This window comes from Lolium rigidum, chromosome 5 (genome assembly GCF_022539505.1).
Source record: "Lolium rigidum isolate FL_2022 chromosome 5, APGP_CSIRO_Lrig_0.1, whole genome shotgun sequence".
NCBI classification, from domain to species: domain Eukaryota; kingdom Viridiplantae; phylum Streptophyta; class Magnoliopsida; order Poales; family Poaceae; genus Lolium; species Lolium rigidum.
The window spans coordinates 48,918,013-48,939,841 of NC_061512.1; the positions used below are offsets into that span (position 1 = coordinate 48,918,013).

The window sequence follows — 21,829 nt, forward strand, 5'->3', positions numbered from 1 at the left end:
GGTTTTTATATTTTTAATTATTTTTTAGAGCTATTTGTCATTTTCTATTTATTTTCAAAGTATCTGTTTATTTGAAAATGTGAAAAGACAAAGTTGCCCCTGGGCCCACATGTCAATGCGGCCCAGTGGTGAACCCTAACCCGAGCCACACTTGGGCTCGGTCGGTCGCACCGACCCCTTCTCCTTCACTTGCTCGCGAACCCTAGCCCCCTCTCTCGCGACTCCCGCGTCGCCGCCGTCTTCTCCGAATTGTTCCGGCCATCTCCGGCCGTCGCCGCCAGCGAGATATGGCGCATCTGAACCGCCGTTCAATGGCGCTTCAGATCCACCGCGGCGATTTGTGCTGCGCCGTTCGCTCTTCTCGCCCCCTTCGCCTCTGGTCGCCTGGCGTGGAGTGCCGTGGCGATCTCGTCGCCGCCGATGCTCCAGATGCCGAGGCGCCGCCGTGCCTGGCCGTGGTGGTGCTGGTGCTGTGGCGCCGCCGTGGCTTGGCTTGGCCTGGCGCTGCTGCACCCTCGGGGTGTGCCGCCGTGGCCGCCATTGCCGCGCTCACTGCCTCTCGCCACCAGTAAGTGCTCCACCCTCTCTCTCTCTCTCTCTCTCTCTCTCTCTCTCTCTCTTGACCGCCCTTCTTCTCCATCCTCTAGCTCTGGCCACGGCTGCTCCACCTCGTGGAGATGCCCGCCGTGCTGATGCGCTGCTACTGCGCCTAGCTAGCTGTGGATGCGTATGCTTGCTGTGCCTGTCTGCTGTGTCGTTTGTTGTCTGCTTGTGCTCCATCGGCCTTGGCCATTGCTGCCATGACCATGCCGGTGCTTGTGTTACTCGCTGTGTGCAGCCCTGCTATGCTTCTGTGCAAGATTCCCTAGGCTCAGTGCTTGATCAAGTTTGCATTACTTGCTAAATTCAATCCCTGTGACTTTGTCCTTGATGCTATTGTTGTTAAATCATCAAGTGTATTCAGTTAATTTGCCCTGGCTTGATTACTGTGTGTATTCCTTGCAATTTGCAAGTGCCAGTGCTGTTTGTGTGATGATTAAAGGTTTCTGGCTCATGGTAGGCTCTGCTTTGCTTAATTGTTGTCCATATGCATCAATTCCTTGATGATGTGCTTCTGGATACAATCATAAAATGGTTTATATGATTATATGTGATTCAATTGTTGCTTAACTGTGGCTATTTAATTAACTGGTCCATGTATTAATACTTGGAATGGTTCTAGCATGTTGTAGCATGTTCTAGCAAGCTTCTGATGATCTTGTGATCATCAATTGCTTGTAAAAGCTGTTGTCTTTGTCATGTGCCTCACGGCTGCTCACTCCGTGATGTGTGTGTGTGTGTCACACAGGCTTATGCTGGTGTGTGCTGTTGCTTGCTCAAGCATCAGTTGATGCTTGCAATGATCCATTGGATCACTTGCAAGGCTCTGGTGTATCAATTGCTTGAGTAATTCATTTATCTGTTCATCTTGCTTTATTAAATGGATGAATGATGTGAACTGTGATTCAGTGATGATCATTTTAATGAATTTGTTAGGGCTAGCTGGATGCCAACCACTGGTTGTTACCCTAGCCCTCTACTGAACCCTAATGGGTGATGATGTGGTGGTTTCAAGGGTTGGCTTCTGGTTGAGGTAGCCCTGGCAGCTCTGTGATGCTGTCATGGGTAGCTCCCCTTCTCTGTGGCTTGCTGTGGTTGGTGATTGCTTGCTGGAATTGGATAATTGCTCACTGGTTGATCCAATACTGGAATTCCAGTGGTTTTTGATGTTGAGAAATTATATAGACAAGGATTTGTCTATTGTCTGATGGCCTAGCTAGCTATAGGTGCTAAGTGTGTTGGACTAGGCTAGCTGTGAATTCATTCTTTGCTGGATTTCCTTAGTTGTGCCACTGATTTGCATAACTAATGTTCCCCTAGGATGGTTTCCTATTGGCCTTACCCATATTTGCTTGCACCAAATGGCTTTGTAGCCAGATGATAACACAAACAGTGTATTCTACCCTTCTGTGCTCCTGTGATGCATAGTATGCTTATTTATAGGCAAAACATGGTTTTGCACAGGATGATCTTGTTTATACCTCACTCCAGCTCCTAGATTATTTGTTGGTGTAGAGGATTTCTTCAGTGTGGTGATGATGCTTGCCCTGCTCCTCCTTGCAAGCCCGAAGTGCTTGATTCGGTGTTGTGGTGGTTTGGGCAGGTTGAGCAGCTGTGGTTGTTCTTCCTGTTCTTGTGTTCTTTGTTTTACGGTGACTTACCCAGCTGCTTGTCGATGGAAATGACTAGGGTTTACTGTGGAGGCTTTTATATGATCTTCTTCTTCTTCTCTGGTCGACAACAAGGCCTACAGCTTGTTGGTGACTCACTGGATGTGTGTGTGTGTTGTGCTGCATGCACACATAGTGACCTGCTGTTAGGCATGCACACTAGCTGTGTGAGCAGCTAGTGTGTGTGTGTGTGTACCAAGTGCTTGGTATACGGATCGGTGAGAGGATCGGCTCGGCCGAGGCTGTGATGTTATCCACCGATTCTGTTTTCTTTTGCTAACTCGCCAAGTGGCAATGCCACTTGGCATAGCTAGTGATTTGCTTTGTTGTGTGCAGGGAATCAAGATGATGATCAAGTGAAGATCAAGATCATCAGGCTCAAGTATCTAATGAAGATTAGCTGGTAGTTTAGGATAGATCATTGAATTGTATTTTTCTTTCTTTTTCTTTTTCTATTTTTTCCAATTCTTGTAATGTATTGTAATATTCTATAATTCATAATCTGAATATTGCAAAGACAATGTATCTTGTGTGTTTATTAATAAAGCTCCCATTTTTCTCTAATGAGCTTTACTTATTATTTGTATTGTTCATATTCTTTATTAATTATAATTGTTTAATGAATTACCTCAATTTTGAATTATGAGATATTCATATGATGTTTAAATTTGAAATTCAAATGTTCTTACGTTTGAATTCAATCATGCAACTTAAGTTGTATTGCAACACTCTCCTCTCTTCTCAAAACCCTAATTTAGTTAGGTGAGAAGCAAGTTTGTCGCACTCTCGAAACCCTAACCCTGTAAGGTGTCGAGAGAGAAACTTGTCCCCCTTCGATGTAGTTTTGTTTTAAAAGCGCGAAATTTTCCCAGAATTTACGATGTAGTGCACAACCCTTTCTAAAATCTACCCCTCGATCGTCTCTAAACCTGGGATATTACAACATGTCTATTGGAGGTGGGGGCATATTTTGTCAGTCACAAAGGAGTCAGATAAGGGGGCCCCTTTGCCCCTGTTAGTTTCAATATGGCAGCCAACAGTCTTGCTAAGATGGTTTCTGTTGCAGAGCCAAATGGCTTGTTTGTGGGCCTAGCTGATAATATTATCCCAAATGGGGTTGCAATACTTCAATATGCCGATGATACAATTCTGTTGATCCAAGATGATATGGAAGATGCAAGAAATCTTAAGTTGCTGCTGTATATTTTTGAAACAATGTCTGGCTTGAAAATAAATTTTGAAAAAAGTGAAGTCATGATGATTTTGCAAGATGATAGCAAAATTTAGTGTCACTCTGATTTATTCAATTGCCATGGGGGAGGGGGGTTGTCGAATAAAATACTTGGGCACACCTATATCTGCAAGAATACCAACAATTGTTGAGATGAGCTTTCTGGGTGACAAAACAAAGAAAAAAATGAGTGGCTGGGCACAACAATTGACAAAACAAAACAATTGTTGCCCAGGGAGTATTTAACCCGTAAAATAGAACAAATTGATATCATCTTTGGGCTGGCCCGCCCAAAAGTTTCGTTGCAGCTAAGCAAGTGGGCCGTCACAATTTTTGTTTTCACATTTCAATTATTAATAAATTTGAAATTGCACTTAAAATATGAAACAAAATTAAATGGGAAAATATTAGAAATGGCAGAAAAATGATAAATTCGCATTTAATCACACGCAAACTTTAGAATTCTAGCACACTGAAATGGTTGTATCATAAGATATAATGACAAAAAGAATGAAAAAATGAACACAAAAGGTCTTCAGCAAGAACAAAGCATCCTGTAAATGGTGCTCACTAGGGTTGGGAGTTTGCGACATCCTCAAGAGGAAACTAAGCATGCCATCCATTTCTTTTTTCCTTTTCTCGAATGTCAAACGGTTCTCTTCGGTGGACTTCTTTAGTGCTTCAAGATCAATCGTCCTGCTTCTTTCTCATCTCTTCAAATTTACGTTCCTGCTCTTGCATACTGTTGCCTGCCAAAGCACACCGGCGAGCAGTGGTTAAGCAACACGAAGAGCCAGGAGGCTTCCAAGGCGGCAGTGGGCCCTGGTCCCTCGACGTCGTCCCGCAAATGCTCTGGCACACGTCCTGGCGGTTGCAAGGGCGTGCCACCTGACCTATACCTGTTCAGGAAGGTGTTGAATTGCTTCGATTAGGCTCCTGCATGGTAGACATGTAAACATTAAATACGAGCCCTATCGGCTCTCAAGTTGCCCTGTGGATCGGCTCAAAGAGCCGATCGCCCCATGGTTCACGTTGGATTTTCAATGACATGGGGATCCTGCTTGATCAAAACAAAGCTAAACCAATCTACGACAGTTTAGGGTTTTCACCGTATGATCGGAACATCCTACGCGTAGTTGAGCCTAATAGACACACAAAATAATGGAAAGTTAACCCTAAAAGAGGCCTAAAAACCAACGTTAAGTTAATTCCCGGAACATCCCTCTTAGGACTAACAAACCATACCTAACGCGCTACCGGATCGTTCAACCCGTTTGCAAGGCCTAACCATACGGATATCAAACTAATCCTTGAATAATCAAGGAGCAACTATAACAGATTAGATCTACTAAGTAACGAACAAGCAAGATGCTGCCCTTACACCTGGATAGGTGTAAGGGCAGCTAGATATTGAGGGACGGCATAGCTAAGCAGATATGCGTAAGAAAAGCATCTATGCAAGCCCCAAAACATCTACGATAAGTAGTGCTACTCGCCATCAACAACGCTTCAGTACGAGCAACACAAGGTAAACGAATAAACGTTGTGCTGCCTAGATCGCAAGATGCGATCTAGGCAAGCATGATGCTTACCCGGGAGAAACCCTCGAAAGAAGGGGTGGCGATGCGCCTAGTTTGTGTTTGTTGTGAACGTGATTGTCCTCCTTTTACGATAACCCTAGATACATATTTATAGTCCAAGGGACTTTCTAATTTGGGCGTGCACCTAACCGTGCACGAGATAAACTCTATCTTTTAATCTAAACTACCATACGATCTACTATATTACAGATACACGGGCAATTAAGCCCAAACTCTTCGTGCAAGGCCGCTTCAAAGATGCTCCACACGTGTATCTTTCAAGCACATCTTCACTTACGGCCCATCTCCAGGCGGCCGCGGCAGCAGCGACGACGAGCCCGCCGAAAGCGCCGACAGCGGCGGCGACGGCGATGACGAGGGCAGCAATGGCCCGTAGATAGGACCCCTAGAATAGGATCAGTAGTAGTAGGTGGGCAATGTATCCCCCTAGGCCTTCCTTTTGAGAGCAATCAGCTCCTTTCATGTAAGAAATTTGATTATCAATGAAGGAATTTCCCCAATTTGAGTCTGCCGATTCCTTGCATATTGATTTAGCCGATTCTCCCTTGTCTTGATTTTGCCGATTATCACCTTGGTTGATGCTCAATGAGCCGATGGCAATGCATCAGTTTTGTACAATGAATTGTAAGACAGGTCAATCCAGTCATTCCCTCAAATGGTAACTTACAATCCTTGAAATTCGGATCCAACTTCCAATCGAGCAGGTCCAGCACACAGCCTTGAGACCCCTAAATCTTGGATTTTAAATCATCCGATCGTGCTGTTTGACCTAACGGCAAAATTCCTGAATTAACGCCTCCAGGAAAAGCTTCTAGGACCGTAGCTGAAACAACTTGACGTTGAAGCTGATACATTTGCATAACAGGCACCATTTGCTCACAACTCTCCTTGTGATGCTCTGTTTCCTTGCAACAGCAAACTAGCCCAGAGCCTACCAATGATAACGGCTCCCTTCTTCCAACTCCTCCCATCAACTCTCGTGGTTTTCTTCTACAAGAATTCACCACCTTTCAATATGGTTGTGATGCAGAGACAGCCGATTTCAACGCAATCGGCTTCCAAAACAAAGCATCTTCAGGGCCAGCTGCCCCCCGAGCCTCAGTCAAGGCGAGAATAGCAGTAAAAAAGGTGGCTGCCAGGAAAACTTTGAAGGGCAAGAACCCTGTGCCGGCTCGAAAAAGGATGCTGAAGATAACATCAGCGAGAACATGCAATCCAGCCGACGAAGCTCCAGCTTGGGCACCTCTGGGGACACCACCATATAAAACTAGCCAGATGTGTCACCATCGGCTTCCGAGAAAAGGTCAACCCTCAACTCCCATCAAAACAAGATAGGAAATCTTACTCACAAGGAGCCGATGCACCAAGAGGGCTTGGAAGATTAGCAAACCCCTTCCTTGAATCAAAAAGCTGTAATGGCTGTTTAACTCCTCCTGACTCAATTCTTGCGCTTTGCTGCTCAGATCAGCTCACCATCCTTGACGAAATCCAGCCCCACGTCCCGATGACGCTGCAGTTGATGCCCTGGCCAAACGTGACATTGCCTGTCTTCAAATCATTTTCCTTCACTGAGGCCCGATCAAGTGGCAGCTTAACCTTTGTAATTCTCGATGTCCAAGCATCGGCTGTGCTGAAATTTTTTTGTATTTTCGATTTTTTAGCCGATCGATCTCATGAATCGGCTTCCCCTGGGTACATACTTTGTGGCCTTGTACCTTCTCTGTGTGTATGCCCCCGGAGCCGAATCCTTCAAGTGATTGAAGATATCGGCTTTTCAGCCAATCCAAGCTTGTTTCGCAACTCATCATGCTAAATAGCACATCAGTGAATATGTATGGTGCGAATAATTTTAGCCGATTGCTGGAATCGGCTTCCCTTGTAGTTGTCGATCCAACTATTTGCTGATAAATATTGGCCATGGCTTATCCCCAGGACCAATTTCGATCTCTTCTAGTCCATCAGCTGCTGTAAACCCCAGCTTCCCATCGCCTGCTAAATCAATGATGAACACAAGCAGAAGGTATGTTGAGACTCTATGTGGCCGATTGCTAGAATCGGCCTCCTTTTCCGTTGCAATGTGTAACGAGGGTTTACAACTTCTTGGTTCTCTGCTACGACGACGTGGCATGCTTGAAGTGAGATCCTTGTTTCTTATTTTTTGGGGCCGATCACAGGGATCGGCCTTGCCACGTCCGTCCATAGACTCGGATCTTGCTACTCTGTGAGGCCAGTGGATAAGACCAGCCTCACCCCATTTTTTGTAGCTTCGATGCGTTCACAGCCGTCTAGATTGATTCCGGAGAGCGGCTCTTGGTCATTTGCTTCCCGGATGTTCATGGCAGCCAAAGAGATATCAATCGAATCATCCGCATGAACAACCTCCACTTCATCCCCATCCCATTGTATGATGCACTCGATGCATTGTGGATGGAATGCAGCGAGTTAGCATGGATCCAATCCCTTCCTAGCGTAACAGCGTAAATGCTCTTGCTTTCGACGATGAAGAAGGACGTAGGGATGGTCTTTCGGCCGACAGTTAAGTCCACGTTCGAGAACACCCTTGGCTTCTGACGGTTGGCCGTTGAAATCGCTTAGCGTGACGTTGGTCTTGATCAGATCTTCATTGGAACGTCCCAAACGTCGTAACATGGAGTACGGCATTATGTTGACTGCTGCTCCCGTGTCAACCAGCATCTTGCTGATAGGCTGCCCATTGATATAACCCTTCAGGTATAGGGCCTTCAGATGCCTATAGCTCCTTTCTCATGGCTTCTCAAAGATAACTGGCCGTGGACCGCAATCAAACTGTGTCACTGATGCTTCCTCCTCTCTTGGAGCACAAAACTCTGACGGGAGAACGAACACCATGTTTGTACCAGCCGATGTCCCTGCATCGGCTTGCGTCTGCTTGGGTCGCCACACTTTCTTTGGTGGGCGAGCTTCCGTTTCCAGTGTTTGCTGGATTTTCACGGCCAGATCGGGCCGTGCTTTCCTCAACATGTACAGGTACTGCGCCTCGGCTTCTTCTAGGTTTCTTAGCCGTTGCACTCTGCGCTTTTGGGAGTGGCTGAGCCCATCAGGACACCACCTTGGTCGGTGATATCTATCTTCTTCCTCTGACTCCTCGAAGTCTTCATCTTGGGATGACTCAGCTCGTTTGTTTTGAGGTGGGAGAGGTCCTAGACGATCGAACACTGAAACTTCATTTGTTCCCTTCCTCTTCTGATTACATTACGGCAGTTCTCGATTGTAGGCAATCGGCTCATTCCTGAATCCCAGCAGTGTTTGAAGAAAGGACAATTCCAATGCCTGTCCATGTCCTCTTGCTCTCTTGACCTCCCTCTGGCGTGACGCTCATACCCTTCGTATCGACGGTATTTCCAGTTGTCTGCATCAGACCGACGATATCTATCATCATCTTCGTCGTAGCGTCGACGTCGGTCGTACTGCTGTTCATATTTGTTAAGGAGGTGCGTGGAAAGTGGTCGTTGATACCGCACGCTTATCACTTCTTTCTCAGTTAAATACCGTCTGTCATCATGCTGGGGCCGGTCGCGTGGATCGGCCTCTTTCTTATCTTTGCCGCGAGAGCGACTGCTCTCCGGCTTATCCTCGCCATGGCGATCTGCAAACCCTGCCATATTGATATCAAACGAGAAACCTGGCTCGCGTCTTATGCAATGGCTGAGATCCACCATGTTGACCTGCGGAAACGGCTGCGTGTCAACTCTCATGGCAAACTGACCGAAGAGTAATCGGCCTTGTTCTATCGCCATCTGAATCTGTCCGCGCAAGACTTTGCAGTCGTTGGTGGCATGGGTGAACGTGTGATGCCACTTGCAGTATGGCCTGCCGTTCACTTCTTGTGGCGTGGGGATTTTGTGGCCTTCGGGTAACTTCAGCTGTTTCTCCTTGAGTAGCAAATCAAAAATTTGCTCTGTTTTGCTCAAATCAAAGTCAAACCCCTTCACAGGCCCTGGCTGCTTCACCCACTTGCAGGACACGGGTTTTGCCCCCCGGGTCCACTCAGCTACAGCGACCTCCTGATCTCCTGCAGGATCTTCATCTTCGTCCGTCTCGATCAGGGCGACACGCTTGTACTTGTCCTGGTACAATTCTGGATGGCGCTGTTCATACGCTGTCAACTTCTGAACCATGTGCGCCAGCGAATTGTACTCTGCTTGGAAGGTCACATCTTTGAGCGGTGCTGACAGGCCTACTATCGCCAGCTCGCATGCTTCCTTCTCAGATAGACGAACCGAATAACATCGGTTCCTGACGGTCCTGAACCTCTGGATGTACTCAGATAGCGTCTCTCCTCGTCTCTGCCGAACTTGAGTCAGGTCGGCAATGCCAGCATCAGTAGCTTCTGTATGGTGTTGTTCGTGGAATTGCTCCTCCAACTGCTTCCACGTCCGAACCGAGTCTGGTAGCAACGAGGTGTACCACCCAAAGGCCGGACCCGTGAGAGATTGTGAGAAGAACCTCACACGCAGCTCGTCCGAAGCCGAGACCATGCCCAACCGTGCCAAGTATCGGCTCACGTGCTCGATTGAGCTGGTTCCTTCTGATCCACTAAATTTTGTGAAGTCAGGGAGCCGATACTTAGGTGGCAGCGGGATCAGGTCGTAGTCGTTGGGATACGGCTTGGAATAGCCGATCATTCTCTTCTTCGGCAGGATGCCGAACCGGTCTCTCATGATTGCGGTGATCTCCTCCACCGTAGGGGCTGCAGGAGTTGAGCGTGCATGACTTGTACTGGTGGCGTATTTGGTTAGCCACGCCTGTTTTTCAGCATCTGCTCCAGAACTGCTCCCCGCTCCGGCAACTACCCCTGTTCCAGTGATCCCTCCTACCGTGGCAGTCCTTCCTGCTGTGACTTGGGTCATCCAATCGTTCCAGTCCGGCACGTAAGTGCACACGTATCCATGTGGGATCTCCTTGGGCGGCTCGTACAGGAATTGGTAATCGCCCGGATCACCTCCAACCTTGTAGACAACGTACGCCGGTGAACCTTGTTGCTGTGGCACTGCCGTCGTGAATGGCAGTGGCGGCCTGGTATAGAGTGGTATCTCTCCTTGATGAGTTCCTAGAGCAGGTCCTGACGGAGAGTACTTGTGCTTCATGACTTCTTGCACCACATTGAGCGCGACACGCTCCAGAGTGTTCACCAAGCTCTCAGAATGCCGATGAAGAGAGTGAGCAACGGCATAGTTGACTTCCTGTCGCAGTGGCTCGGTACGTTCGTCCGAAGGGAGAGATAGATCTAGTCCGTCTAACGCACCTTCGGGCTGGAACCCTTTGAACTTGATCCCGTGCGAACGGGTTTTCTCAAAAGCACCGATGAGCTCGGCTTCCACGATGGCCTTGAGATCATCATATTTCTTCTTATGCTCAGGAGGCAGATCTTCGTACTTCACCGGTTCTCCCGCCATCTCAGAGGTGGATGTCGCCGTTGTTGCTGCGGAAGATTGTCCCGATGTCCCACCGGGCGTGCCAGAATGTGTTGCCTGCCAAAGCACACCGGCGAGCAGTGGTTAAGCAACACGAAGAGCCGGGAGGCTTCCAAGGCGGCAGTGGGCCCTGGTCCCTCGACGTCGTCCCGCAAATGCTCCGGCACACGTCCTGGCGGTTGCAAGGGTGTGCCACCTGACCTATACCTGGTCAGGAAGGTGTTGAATTGCTTCGATTAGGCTCCTGCATGGTAGACATGTAAACATTAAATACGAGCCCTATCGGCTCTCAAGTTTCCCTGTGGATCGGCTCAAAGAGCCGATCGCCCCATGGTTCACGTTGGATTTTCAATGACATGGGGATCCTGCTTGATCAAAACAAAGCTAAACCAATCTACGACAGTTTAGGGTTTTCACCGTATGATCGGAACATCCTACGCGTAGTTGAGCCTAATAGACACGCAAGATAATGGAAAGTTAACCCTAAAAGAGGCCTAAAAACCAACGTTAAGTTAATTCCCGGAACATCCCTCTTAGGACTAACAAACCATACCTAACGCACTACCGGATAGTTCAACCCGTTTGCAAGGCCTAACCATACGGATATCAAACTAATCCTTGAATAATCAAGGAGCAACTATAACAGATTAGATCTACTAAGTAACGAACAAGCAAGATGCTGCCCTTACACCTAAGGGCAGCTAGATATTGAGGGACGGCATAGCTAAGCAGATATGCGTAAGAAAAGCATCTATGCAAGCCCCAAAACATCTACGATAAGTAGTGCTACTCGCCATCAACAACGCTTCGATACGAGCAACACAAGGTAAACGAATAAACGTTGTGCTGCCTAGATCGCAAGATGCGATCTAGGCAGCATGATGCTTACCCGGGAGAAACCCTCGAAAGAAGGGGTGGCGATGCGCCTAGTTTGTGTTTGTTGTGAACGTGATTGTCCTCCTTTTGTGATAACCCTAGATACATATTTATAGTCCAAGGGACTTTCTAATTTGGGCGTGCACCTAACCGTGCACGAGATAAACTCTATCTTTTAATCTAAACTACCATACGATCTACTATATTACAGATACACGGGCAATTAAGCCCAAACTCTTCGTGCAAGGCCGCTTCAAAGATGCTCCACACGTGTATCTTTCAAGCCCATCTTCACTTACGGCCCATCTCCTGATTTGGCCAAAATCTGGTGATAACACATACTTTCCTCCATCTCGCGTTGAACCCTTTCAGTAGCATTTGACTATTTTTACTCTTGACTTGATAGCTTCTCTTCTAACTCGCGGAGGCGACCAGCTGAGACGGTAGACCTCTTGAAGATCCACCACATAGGAATTTCATATATGACCATAATCATGTTGAGCACCTCATATGACACTGGATCTATGAAGAACAAGACCGAGAGAGATCAAGCTACTGCCATAAACCCATAGTTCAGAGGTGAACTACTCCCTCTTCATCATGATGATGATCATGGAGAAGTTGAAGAAGGTGGAGATCCCTCCGGCGGCGGCTCCGGTGAAGTTCCCCCCTCCAATCTTTGCTGGTTCTAGCTGTGTTTTGGTGTTTCTACGATGCTCTTGTCGATAAAGCCTCGTGAAGTCATTTATATAGGATTTTTAGGTCAGACGGGGTCCGTGGGCGAAAGAATGAAGCGAATCAGACGATCGAGGGGGAAAAAAGCATGTGTTGCACGCCACCCCGCCTCTTTCGGCCCTCCTGGCCCATCTCATGAAGTCAACGTGCTCTAGACGCTTCTCTTGATGAAATATTGACATCCCCAAATATGTGGAAATATGTGTCAACACACTACAAAGTTCATGAATGCATTTTACATGCATCCGCGCACGAAGCGCATCTCCGAGCAAGCGCACCGCCACGACGCGCTTTTCCGCCGCAACCCGCGCTCCCCGTGTGGCTCGGCATCCGCCCGTCGCAGTCCACACTCCACCGTGACGCGCATGACGGCGAGGTGGGGTCATCCTCGGCAGCGATGCTAGTCCTCGTTCTGGCGTCGCACATGAATCCAGTGCTTCCGCCGATCGAGGTCGACTCGGGGACCGACAAGGACGAGGAAGACGCCTCTTGGGTGGTGCGCCACCTCGCCATGGCATGTCGCATCTCCCTCATGATGGTCGTCACCGACATGTGGGATAAGGTCAAGCGGGCCCGCGCCGCTGACGACGAGGATCGCAACGTGCCCAGGGCCAAGCGTACGTCCATTCGCTCGGAGATGGTGAGGCGCAGCTTCATCATCGTGGACTACTCCGACGACTCGATGGACCTCTCGATGAGGACAACGATGACGATGAGGAGTGAATCTCCACCTCCCGTCACCGCCCCCAAATCCTAGTGATGGTAGTATAAATCCCGGTGTAGCTAATGTACATTTTACGAACCTTTAGTTTCTCTTTTGCAAAAGCTTGTAATAAACTCGGGTGCACTGGTTTGAATATCTCGCGCCAAAATCAACGAAATCGTGTTTGCAGTTTTTGGATGGAGAATCTGTTTGATCGCTTCTGTTTTTCGCGGCCAGAATGTGGTTCGGCCGGATAAGGTATCTTTTTAGCAGCACGGATTTTCTGACTTATCTCTCTAACATTTTCCTGACATTGAGTCACTGAAATGTGGGGCTCACTATATGCGGGACCCAGCTGTCAATGATGCAAAGTCTGGATAAGCAAAGTCAGAAAATCCCATTCGCTTTTTAGAGATGCTCTTAGAAAAGCAAGTTTATTTTTTCCTAAATAGGTGAGTTAGTTTGTCACTGCCTACTTCCTTGTGTTATCCACTCGACTCAGATCGCTCCGGCGACCCTGCTCCCGAGAAACCAAGCCGCCGTCGCCTCCTTCGACCATGCGAGAGGGTCTTCGGCCGCGGCGCCAGCCACCTCTACCCGCGATGGGTAAGCTGCGCGGACCTGCTACTTCAAAGAAGAGGAAGGTGTCGCTGCCGCCACCGGCCGCGACACCGGGAGCTCCAGATCTGCCGAATCCTAGGTCGACGGAGAGACCGCCGGCCGCCGGAGCGGACGACGATCGCATCAGCCGCCTCGATGACGACAACCTCCGCCACATCGTTTCCCTCCTCCCCATCAAGGACGGCGCCCGCACCCAGGCCCTCGCGTCCCGCTGGCGCCACCTCTGGCGCACCGCCCCTCTCAACCTCGACTACCGCGAGTTCCCTACCATCGCCCCCCGCATCCGCATCATCTCGGACATCCTCGCCTCCCACCCGGGACCCGGCCGCCGCTTCCGCGTCGATCCCTTCTACCTCCACGTCCCGGAAGCCACCGTCGACGCCTGGCTCCGGTCCGCCGCTCTGGACAATCTGCAGGAGCTCTACATCGGGTCTCTTACAGAAATCGAGCCGCTGCCGGCGTCCGCCTTCCGCTTCTCGGCCACCCTCCTTGTTGCCACCTTCAGACATTGCACACTCCCTGACGACATCGTCCAAGGGCTTCACTTCCCCCTGCTTAAGCAGCTCGGACTTGAGACCGTCACCATCAGCGAGCTTGCGCTGCACAACTTGATTGCCGCAAAGACACCTGCTCTTGAATGCTTGCTCATTAACAAATGCGTCGGCCTCCGTCGTGTCCGGATCATCTCCCTTAGCCTTACAAGCATTGGTGTCCGTCCTGAACAGTATAACCCCTTGTTTGAGGAACTCGTCATCGAGAATGCCCCGTGTCTTCAAAGGTTGCTCCACCTTGAATTCGCCAGTGGTATCCGTGTAACCGTAGTCTCCGCGCCTAAACTCGAGACCTTAGGCTGCCTTTCTGATGTCACCCTGCCTACACTGGCGGAAGTCCGCAGCGGTATTACTAGAGAGTTTTCTAACCCGGATCAGGATCGCCTCCCAAAGTTTGTGTTCGGCTCCACAGTTATTCAGGTACCTTACTGAAGCTTCTCAGTTGCGTTGCATTTCACCTTTTCTGTTCTGAAATTGGCTCTAAATGTTTCTTTCATTCTTGATAAAGGGATCACGTGTCGATAAGCTGACAACAGCGGTGCGCACGGTCAAGATCTTGGCTGTTCGTATGGGAATTCTTAGTCTCGATAGAGTTATCGAGTTGATGAGTTGCTTTCCATCCTTGGAGAAGCTCTACATTCAGGTGATGATTCGTTGTCCACTACTCATTTTTGATCTACTTACTGATCTGAAATGGTGATGTTACATTTCTCCATCTTCTTCTTCAGGCACGGTCTCAAGGGGAAAACAATGCGTGTCGTCGAAAACACAAGAATTTCATCAGACGGTTTGATATCCGTGTAAAGACGATAGCATTGGAATGTTATGAGGGCTATAAGTCTGAAGTCAACTTTGCCAAATTCTTTGTACTGAACGCAAAAGCGCTGGAGTTGATGACATTTCACATTCACCCTGATCTTAACAGGGAGGAGTTTTTTTCAGAACAGAGCAGAGAGCTTCAGCTGGAGAAAAGGGCTTCCAAAGCTGCTCAGTTTCAATTCAGATTCACTAGATGTGTCCGCAATGCTGACACTATACATGATGTGCGTGATTTGGATTTAACTGATCCATTCACATGCTGATAGTGAAGCCCGCTTTGGTCCATTTGGAGCTTTTCTTGCCAAAAAGACCTGTTCGAAATATTGAGGACTGATCACCAATGGTAGCTACATCAAAAGTCCAAACAGCATACTTCTGGAGGTGCTTTGTCAGATTGAGCATCATAACTGTAAATTTTAGCATGGCCGTGTTTGTATGTTGTAGCATCACACCAGTATTTTCCTGCAAGTTCAGCCTTACTAAACATGCTGCTGCGTTCGTCTTGGACAGTGGAAATAAATCGAATTGTGGTTAATGAATGCAGCTATATCTGAATTGAACCATTTTCAGTTAAATGACTCCTGCAGTGTCATCCTTCGCTGGTAATCCAAGGGTGCGAGTTTTTTTTCTCTAATGTCAATGAATACTACCATCGAAGAAAGGAAAATGGATCAGGTTTACTCTGTAATCTACAAACGCCTAGCACTGGCCAAAAACGCGACGCTATGGGTCCTGGTCTCAGGAAGGAACCTCGAGGCTTTAGCATCCACCAGATCGTCGATCAGGCGGCGCTGACGGCGGCACGCCCTCTCTCCGTCAGCTCCTCTGCCCTCGTGCTGAGCTTGCCACCGTCGTGCTGAGCTTGCCACCGTCCCACACGCGCGCGCCGAACGCCGCCACCTCGGTGACCAGCTGCTCGTTGATAAACTGCTCAAATACCAGCAGCTACGTCAGCACCGGCACGCCAGCCGCCGCGCCTCCAGAACGGAGTTCCACCCGCAGTGCGTCACGAACGCGGCCACCGAGGATGTGCCAGCACGGCCAGCTGCGGCGCCCACCCGCGCACGACCATGCCGCTGCCGGCGACGCGCTGTTCCCACTCGTCCGGTGCGTCTAAGTCGCCACCGCGGCCCACCCACAGGAATGTTTGGTTCGATGCATCCAGCCCTAGCGCGAGCTCGTGGAGCTGGCGTGGCGAGAATTGGGCCCAGCTTCCGGAGCAGACGAACACCACGACCGGTTCGGCTTGGTGGACAGGCACCGCAGGCAGTCCACGTCGACGTCACCGCCGCGCGCGGTGCACGGCTGCATGGGACGGCTCGCCGACGGGGCCGATGAAGTAGGCGCGGCTGAACTTCTCACAGTAGGACCTCTCCAGATCGACGAAGGTGTTGACGACTCACCCTCGAAAAAAAAAAAGGTGTTGACGACGACCCCGAAGCCAGCGAGCTGGGCCACGTTGATCCGGTCCCTCCCACAGCATGGCGAGGTGATATTCCTGGACGAGGAACTCCGGGTGGTTGGAGGCCAGGATGGCGATCCCCGGCATCACCGGCACGGACACCGGTGGCCATGTCGGGACGGAGGGTGGCGAGGTTGTTCATGGCCAGCATCGGGAAGAAGCCAACGGGGTGGAAAGGTGAGCCGCGGGACGCCAATCTCGGCGGCGACGTCCGTGGTTCGGCAGAAGAGCGCGTCGGCGACGATGGCGTCGGGCCGGTGCTCCCGGAGCAGCTCCTCGTGGATGGGCTGCGCCAGGTCCACGGCGTGGTGCACGCGTCAGGCCCCGTGCGTGCGCAGGTGCGTCGCCGATCGAGGCACTCCACGCCGGCTGCCAGACCCACGTCCGGGAACGGGTAGAGGAGCAGGCGCACCGCGGCGCGCGTGACCGTTGTGCTGATCACCATGCGGCACGCCAGGTCGGTCATCGGGATGAGGTTCCCCCGCGCGAAGAAGGGCAGTAAGAACACCCGCCATGGAGTTTAGTGGTAACTGCTCCACGAGGACGAGAATTCACTGGTTTTATGGTTTATCAGTGGCTTTTACATGGAAAACTCCTATCTCCAGGATTGAAATTCCATGGTAGATGGCAATCGCTGGCTTCTACGCACTGTATTGGTTTGCGAAATTCAATCTTCACTAACTTTGACAAAGATTATTGAAAAAATATATCTATATATACAATACTCTATATATAGCATATTTAAGTATACTCCACAGTTCACACTGAAACTAACAATATTGATATGATATTCTAGATTGTTGATAATTTTAGAGTATGGTACGTAGATGGCAATTATCAGTCGCCCTCTCGCACGTCCCCGCGCAATAATACCTTTTGATTTAAACAACTTCGTACATTACAAGTGTTTAGTTAGGCACCTCTACTATACGAATACGCACGGGCGCTCAGGAAAAAAATACTGTTTGTTTCTGTGAACATCTCTCTAACTCTAAGCAACTTTCATTCTGGATGGATAAACATTCTAAGGGATGCGACTGAACCTTTCTGGGAACGCCCTTCAAGTTACAAAATAGGAATAACCAATGCGATTCAACTATATACAGTACGATGCAACCACATAATTATAGATAACCAAACTTTACAGATGACAAAGGAGTTACAGAGGTCGATTGCTAGACAAACTACCCGAACATATGCACAGCACAAGGAAGCGAAAAGAAACACCACCCGGTAACTTCACGGGTACTACCGGCCACTCCGCAAGCAACTCGCGTCGCGAGCTTTTGTGGCGAAATAGAACAGGAGCTCACATACCCTGGTTCGCAGATCCTCTCTTCCTGTGTACGCGGCAACAGGTGATATGGAACAGCCAGACTGTTTCCATGCTCGCAGGGAGACGACAACCGACCGGCAAAAGCTTCATAATGCTAGGCATGGCAATTGTCACCACACAAATCACAACCTCGCGTCACTAGACACTGCCAGGAGCTGGGAAAGCTCTAACCGGCGCTCAAGGCCTCGGATGTAGTGGCCCAGCAACATACACCTGAAAACAGCCATTGCACGCACAGATAATCAGCCTCCGAGTATCAATAAGCAGCACAGGAAAAGAAACCTATCAATCCACTAATATTACCAGAACAGGAGACGCGCAAGATGATCCCGAGGAATGGATATAAGGGGCTGAAATGGGAGAGACACATCCTCCACGAGTTCAGCACGGTCATCATCCCCCTTTCCATAATTTAGGGTTCCACCAATGATGTTCTCCGATGGTGGAGGGGGCTTTGCATGCATCTTAGGGGAGAGAGTTGCTAGAAGACCATGTACCACAGAATGAATAGCTTCTTGCACACCGGGGCAGGAAGGTTCTGAGAGTTCGATAACCTGTAAAAGTAGTTAGTAGCTCAAATCAGACACAAATAGGTACCCCTGGATCATGAGAAACTTATCTAGTTTTGTTGGATATTATTGATTTGTTCAACTAAGTGCCCTACCAGAAGAACTTAATAGATATGTACAAACAAGAGGAAACATGGTACTGCTGGATGAAAAGGTTCAAGACAGAACAAACCGTGTCAGGTGATAATGATCTCAAGTAGTTTAGCAACTCATTTTTGTCTTCTCCGCTAAACTGTTGCATTTGCAAGGAGGAATTTTTCCTCTTGAGTTCATGTAACTCCTGAAAGATTGAAAATAGAATAAGCATCCAATGAAATTCTCCAGCAATGGTCAAAAGGTGGAAGATTAAGTCAAAAATATTATAAAGAACGGAAATGGGACTAATTTGTCAACAAAGAACGTAAGATGACCTCAGATATTACAGAAACTAGCTTATCTTGCACCAGGTAGACATTCTGACACAAAAGGTAATTTTGAAAAAAATGCCACATGGCTCTGAGCATAGTAGGTCTGTGAACTTCGATAGCTAATATGCAGGAAAACAGAACAACCATCTAACCGTGACTCGGTGAGAAGTCTATTACTCCCTCTGTTTCACTATATGTATCCTCAGTCCACCATACAGTAACTGAGAAATTACCATGCTTATTGCTATTATAAGAGTAATACAATCATTTAGCCACTCCAAAGCAAATTAATAGTGGTCCAGAGTGGAATCAATACAATAGCTACACTCTCGAGTTCCCCAAAGAAAAGCCCTTTTGAAACAAAGTATTCCAAGGCTGAGGACAAACATAGTGAAAATAATGGAGTAACAACCATGCGGGATTGTAAAATCAGGTATGTGATAGATGCTACCTTTTCCATGGAATCCAAGCGAGATTGCAATTGGAGAATATGTTCTTTTGCTTGAGCGTTTAAGTTCTCTAGTCCACCCATCTTTTCCGGTAATAATTGGTCATCCCTATTTTCTGATTCATTGGTCAATTCACCATCTTCTGACAATCCCATAACAGCCATAGGTCCTCCAAGATCAAGTTCACTGTGACTATGTTCATTGTTGTATCTTTCGTTGCATTCAGTTTCATCATCAGACAACTCTAGGGTTCTTTCAAGAGAGAGCCTGTATTCAGCGTTGCACAGAGTGTACCTGAACAAGAATGAAGTAACTTTATCACGTCCATGAGTAGGCAATGCTAACCAAATTCACATATAAGCAGGCTAAATAACCAGGAGGCAGGAGCTGGTTCAGATTTTCTGTAATAGTGAAAGTAAGTGAATAAAACAAAGTGTTGGATATCACTAAAACAACCACCTAATGGTGTTTCCTGAACGTTAATGTAACAAAAAAATATAAGTTTATCGCATGAAAGGAAGTTGATCACCGTGGAGATTAGTGTTTCAAGCTGAAATCTGAATAATCAAGTTTAGGCCGCAACTTGTTTTGCCTGTGGTTTTTAGAATTATGAAGAAGAAAAATGAAGCATTCTGACAGCAAGTGGAAGGGAATGGAGGACATCAAGGAACATTTGCACATTATATGTGACAAATGTCTAAGTAGACAAGACAAAAGTTGTACTACCAACACTAAATCATTTAGGCAGAGAAACTATGCAAGAAGAATCACATCTTTCCACATGTCACATATGTGAATCACAGTGCAGCAAAGTGTCCTAACAACTCTTAAAATTACAGTGACCAGTGACACCAAATATCGATTTCCTGTTCGTAGATATGCAATCAACGCTACAGCAGGCTACCAGCCTACGACTAACGGCATGCTTCTCCAGTCCACCTCACATAACTGGTTGACCTACATACAACATCAAGCCATTTCCTACTTGTATATGCACACAATTGCAAAAGGTAATCATACCAAAATGGGACTCCTTTTGACCAACCAAATCAAATTCAACTGTAAATATGATTCGGAAGAAAGGCATACCCTGTCATTATTGAAGATATCACCAGCTTGAAGAAGGGATCCCAAAGGGCCTCCACCACAACGCTGAACTGATCGGACGGGAGCAGACCCAGCATGCCTGAAACAGTCCTCTTCATTGCGTCCACGGTTTCGGGAGGAACATCTCTCTGGACTACGCTTAGATCCAGAGGCTCCACGTCTTTTATCAAGTTCCATAGTGAAGATTCCTGCAAACAATACAATAGCGTCATGATGATGAACAGTATTAAAAGATGACAGGTCTATCTAGATAAGTTTTCCAGTTCAAGAACACGAGGATCTATTCTTTGTCAGTGAAAGCTAAGCGACTTCCTCACATCTCAATCCACATGTATGATAATCAGTCGAATTCTCATAATTCCAGATGATCTGCATGATTATTTTTTTGGTAAATTTATGTTAAATACAGATGATTGTTTCCTCAAACAGAGAGGCGAAAATATGTTTTAACAACTATAAAACGGACGAATAAACATGCGCTTGATGGAGGAGCATCGGCGCTCACCTCGGGGAAGCCGTGGAGGTGCCTGCCGCGCGCGTGGAGCTCGTCGGGCGAGGCCGCCGAGGAGGCCGCCGCGACCACCACCCCGAGCCGCCTGCGCCGGACGCCGCCCGCCGCTACGGAGGCCGGAGGATGCACACGGTACCGCCTCCCGGTCCCGGGCACGGAGAGGGACGCCCCGTGCGGCGGCGCGCGGATGCCGGCGGAGATCGGCATGCGGGGGGCGGGCGGCCGTCGCCGGCGGCGGAGTATCTGGCGAAAGTTTGGTGCTTGGTTGGTGGTGGTGGTGCCTAGCTGGACCCAGGATAAGCGCCAGGCCGGTGTCACTGGCGAGTGGGCCCCGCGGAGGCGTAACTCGTGGACACGGTCACGTTTGGCCTCGCGTGGACCGTCGCGTCACGTTCACCCCGTCTGTCGTCTACTGTACCACTTCCCGTGTACCGCGCAGGGTCAGCACATGGGTGCACGCGTCGTCTACTCAAAAATATGTTTTATACCTCGCAGAAAGTTTATTTTTCTAGAGACAGGGGGTACAAGATAAGATACACGTTGACACGCACACAATACTCGAGCACACGTATCAGTGAGATTCAAGATTAACAAAGTGGAACTATATGTTGAATGTATACCTATCCCACTAACCATCCAATTTATTATTAGTTCTCATGAAATGATTTTTTTAGAACTAGTAAATTACTACACTCTCTAATGCGAGAGGTTGAGGTATAGAGTGCACTCCAACACCAATGTGTGCTTTTGTCTAGAGAAGTTCTAACTTCTTCTAGAGACGTCATGGGTTTTCCGCATCAAGAGTCCAAACATTTACAATCAAAATTAGCATCCCACACAAGAAGGATATCCACATCACTTATCCAAAAATAATAAAGAAGTCTAGCGAAAATAGACTTGATGCTATTTTTATCGATATGGTTGTTTGGTAGTATCAAGATCGTCTGCATCTTTTTGATCCTCCACCTTGTATTTATAGAAAAACTTTAAGGCCATGTTTGAAACACATGAACTTAAAATATAAGATAGAAGAAACACGTGAAGTGAGACGTGTATTCTGGATTCCTTATAAGTGTCGTTTGGATGTCACACAAAAAGAATTCAGAAATTGTAGACATAGGACATAAA

At 48.2% G+C, this 21,829-nt stretch overlaps 2 protein-coding genes across 2 annotated transcripts; one reads left to right on the forward strand and one right to left on the reverse strand.

The window, feature by feature from the left end:
- Positions 1 to 13,471: 13,471 nt before the first annotated feature.
- Positions 13,472 to 15,212, forward strand: LOC124655940 (FBD-associated F-box protein At1g66320-like). The gene is made up of 2 exons (XM_047194767.1): positions 13,472 to 14,461; positions 14,550 to 15,212. Exons 1-2 carry the CDS (start codon positions 13,472 to 13,474, stop codon positions 14,739 to 14,741), a joined length of 1,182 nt encoding a protein of 393 aa, XP_047050723.1. The 3' UTR covers positions 14,742 to 15,212.
- A 2,141-nt stretch (positions 15,213 to 17,353) lies between these two features.
- Positions 17,354 to 20,908, reverse strand: LOC124652408. Its single transcript, XM_047191418.1, has 6 exons — positions 20,696 to 20,908; positions 20,173 to 20,378; positions 19,086 to 19,377; positions 18,400 to 18,507; positions 17,962 to 18,212; positions 17,354 to 17,871 (listed from the first exon to the last, which is right to left on the reverse strand). The coding sequence occupies exons 1-6, from the start codon at positions 20,906 to 20,908 to the stop codon at positions 17,781 to 17,783; spliced, it is 1,161 nt and encodes a 386-aa protein (XP_047047374.1). The 3' UTR covers positions 17,354 to 17,780.
- Between the last annotated feature and the right edge of the window lie 921 nt (positions 20,909 to 21,829).

What these genes read in the sequence shown, in the direction of transcription:
- LOC124655940 (XM_047194767.1), top strand. Translation starts at nt 13,472, where the DNA reads ATGGGTAAGCTGCGCGGACCTGCTACTTCAAAGAAGAGGAAGGTGTCG. An exon ending in TCGGCTCCACAGTTATTCAG is followed by an intron (nt 14,462 to 14,549) that starts GTACCTTACTGA and finishes TTCTTGATAAAG; the next exon opens with GGATCACGTGTCGATAAGCT.
- LOC124652408 (XM_047191418.1), bottom strand. Translation starts at nt 20,908, where the DNA reads ATGCCGATCTCCGCCGGCATCCGCGCGCCGCCGCACGGGGCGTCCCTC. An exon ending in ATATCTTCAATAATGACAGG is followed by an intron (nt 19,378 to 20,172) that starts GTATGCCTTTCT and finishes ATTCTTGTTCAG; the next exon opens with GTACACTCTGTGCAACGCTG. An exon ending in CTTGCGCGTCTCCTGTTCTG is followed by an intron (nt 17,872 to 17,961) that starts GTAATATTAGTG and finishes GGCTGTTTTCAG; the next exon opens with GTGTATGTTGCTGGGCCACT.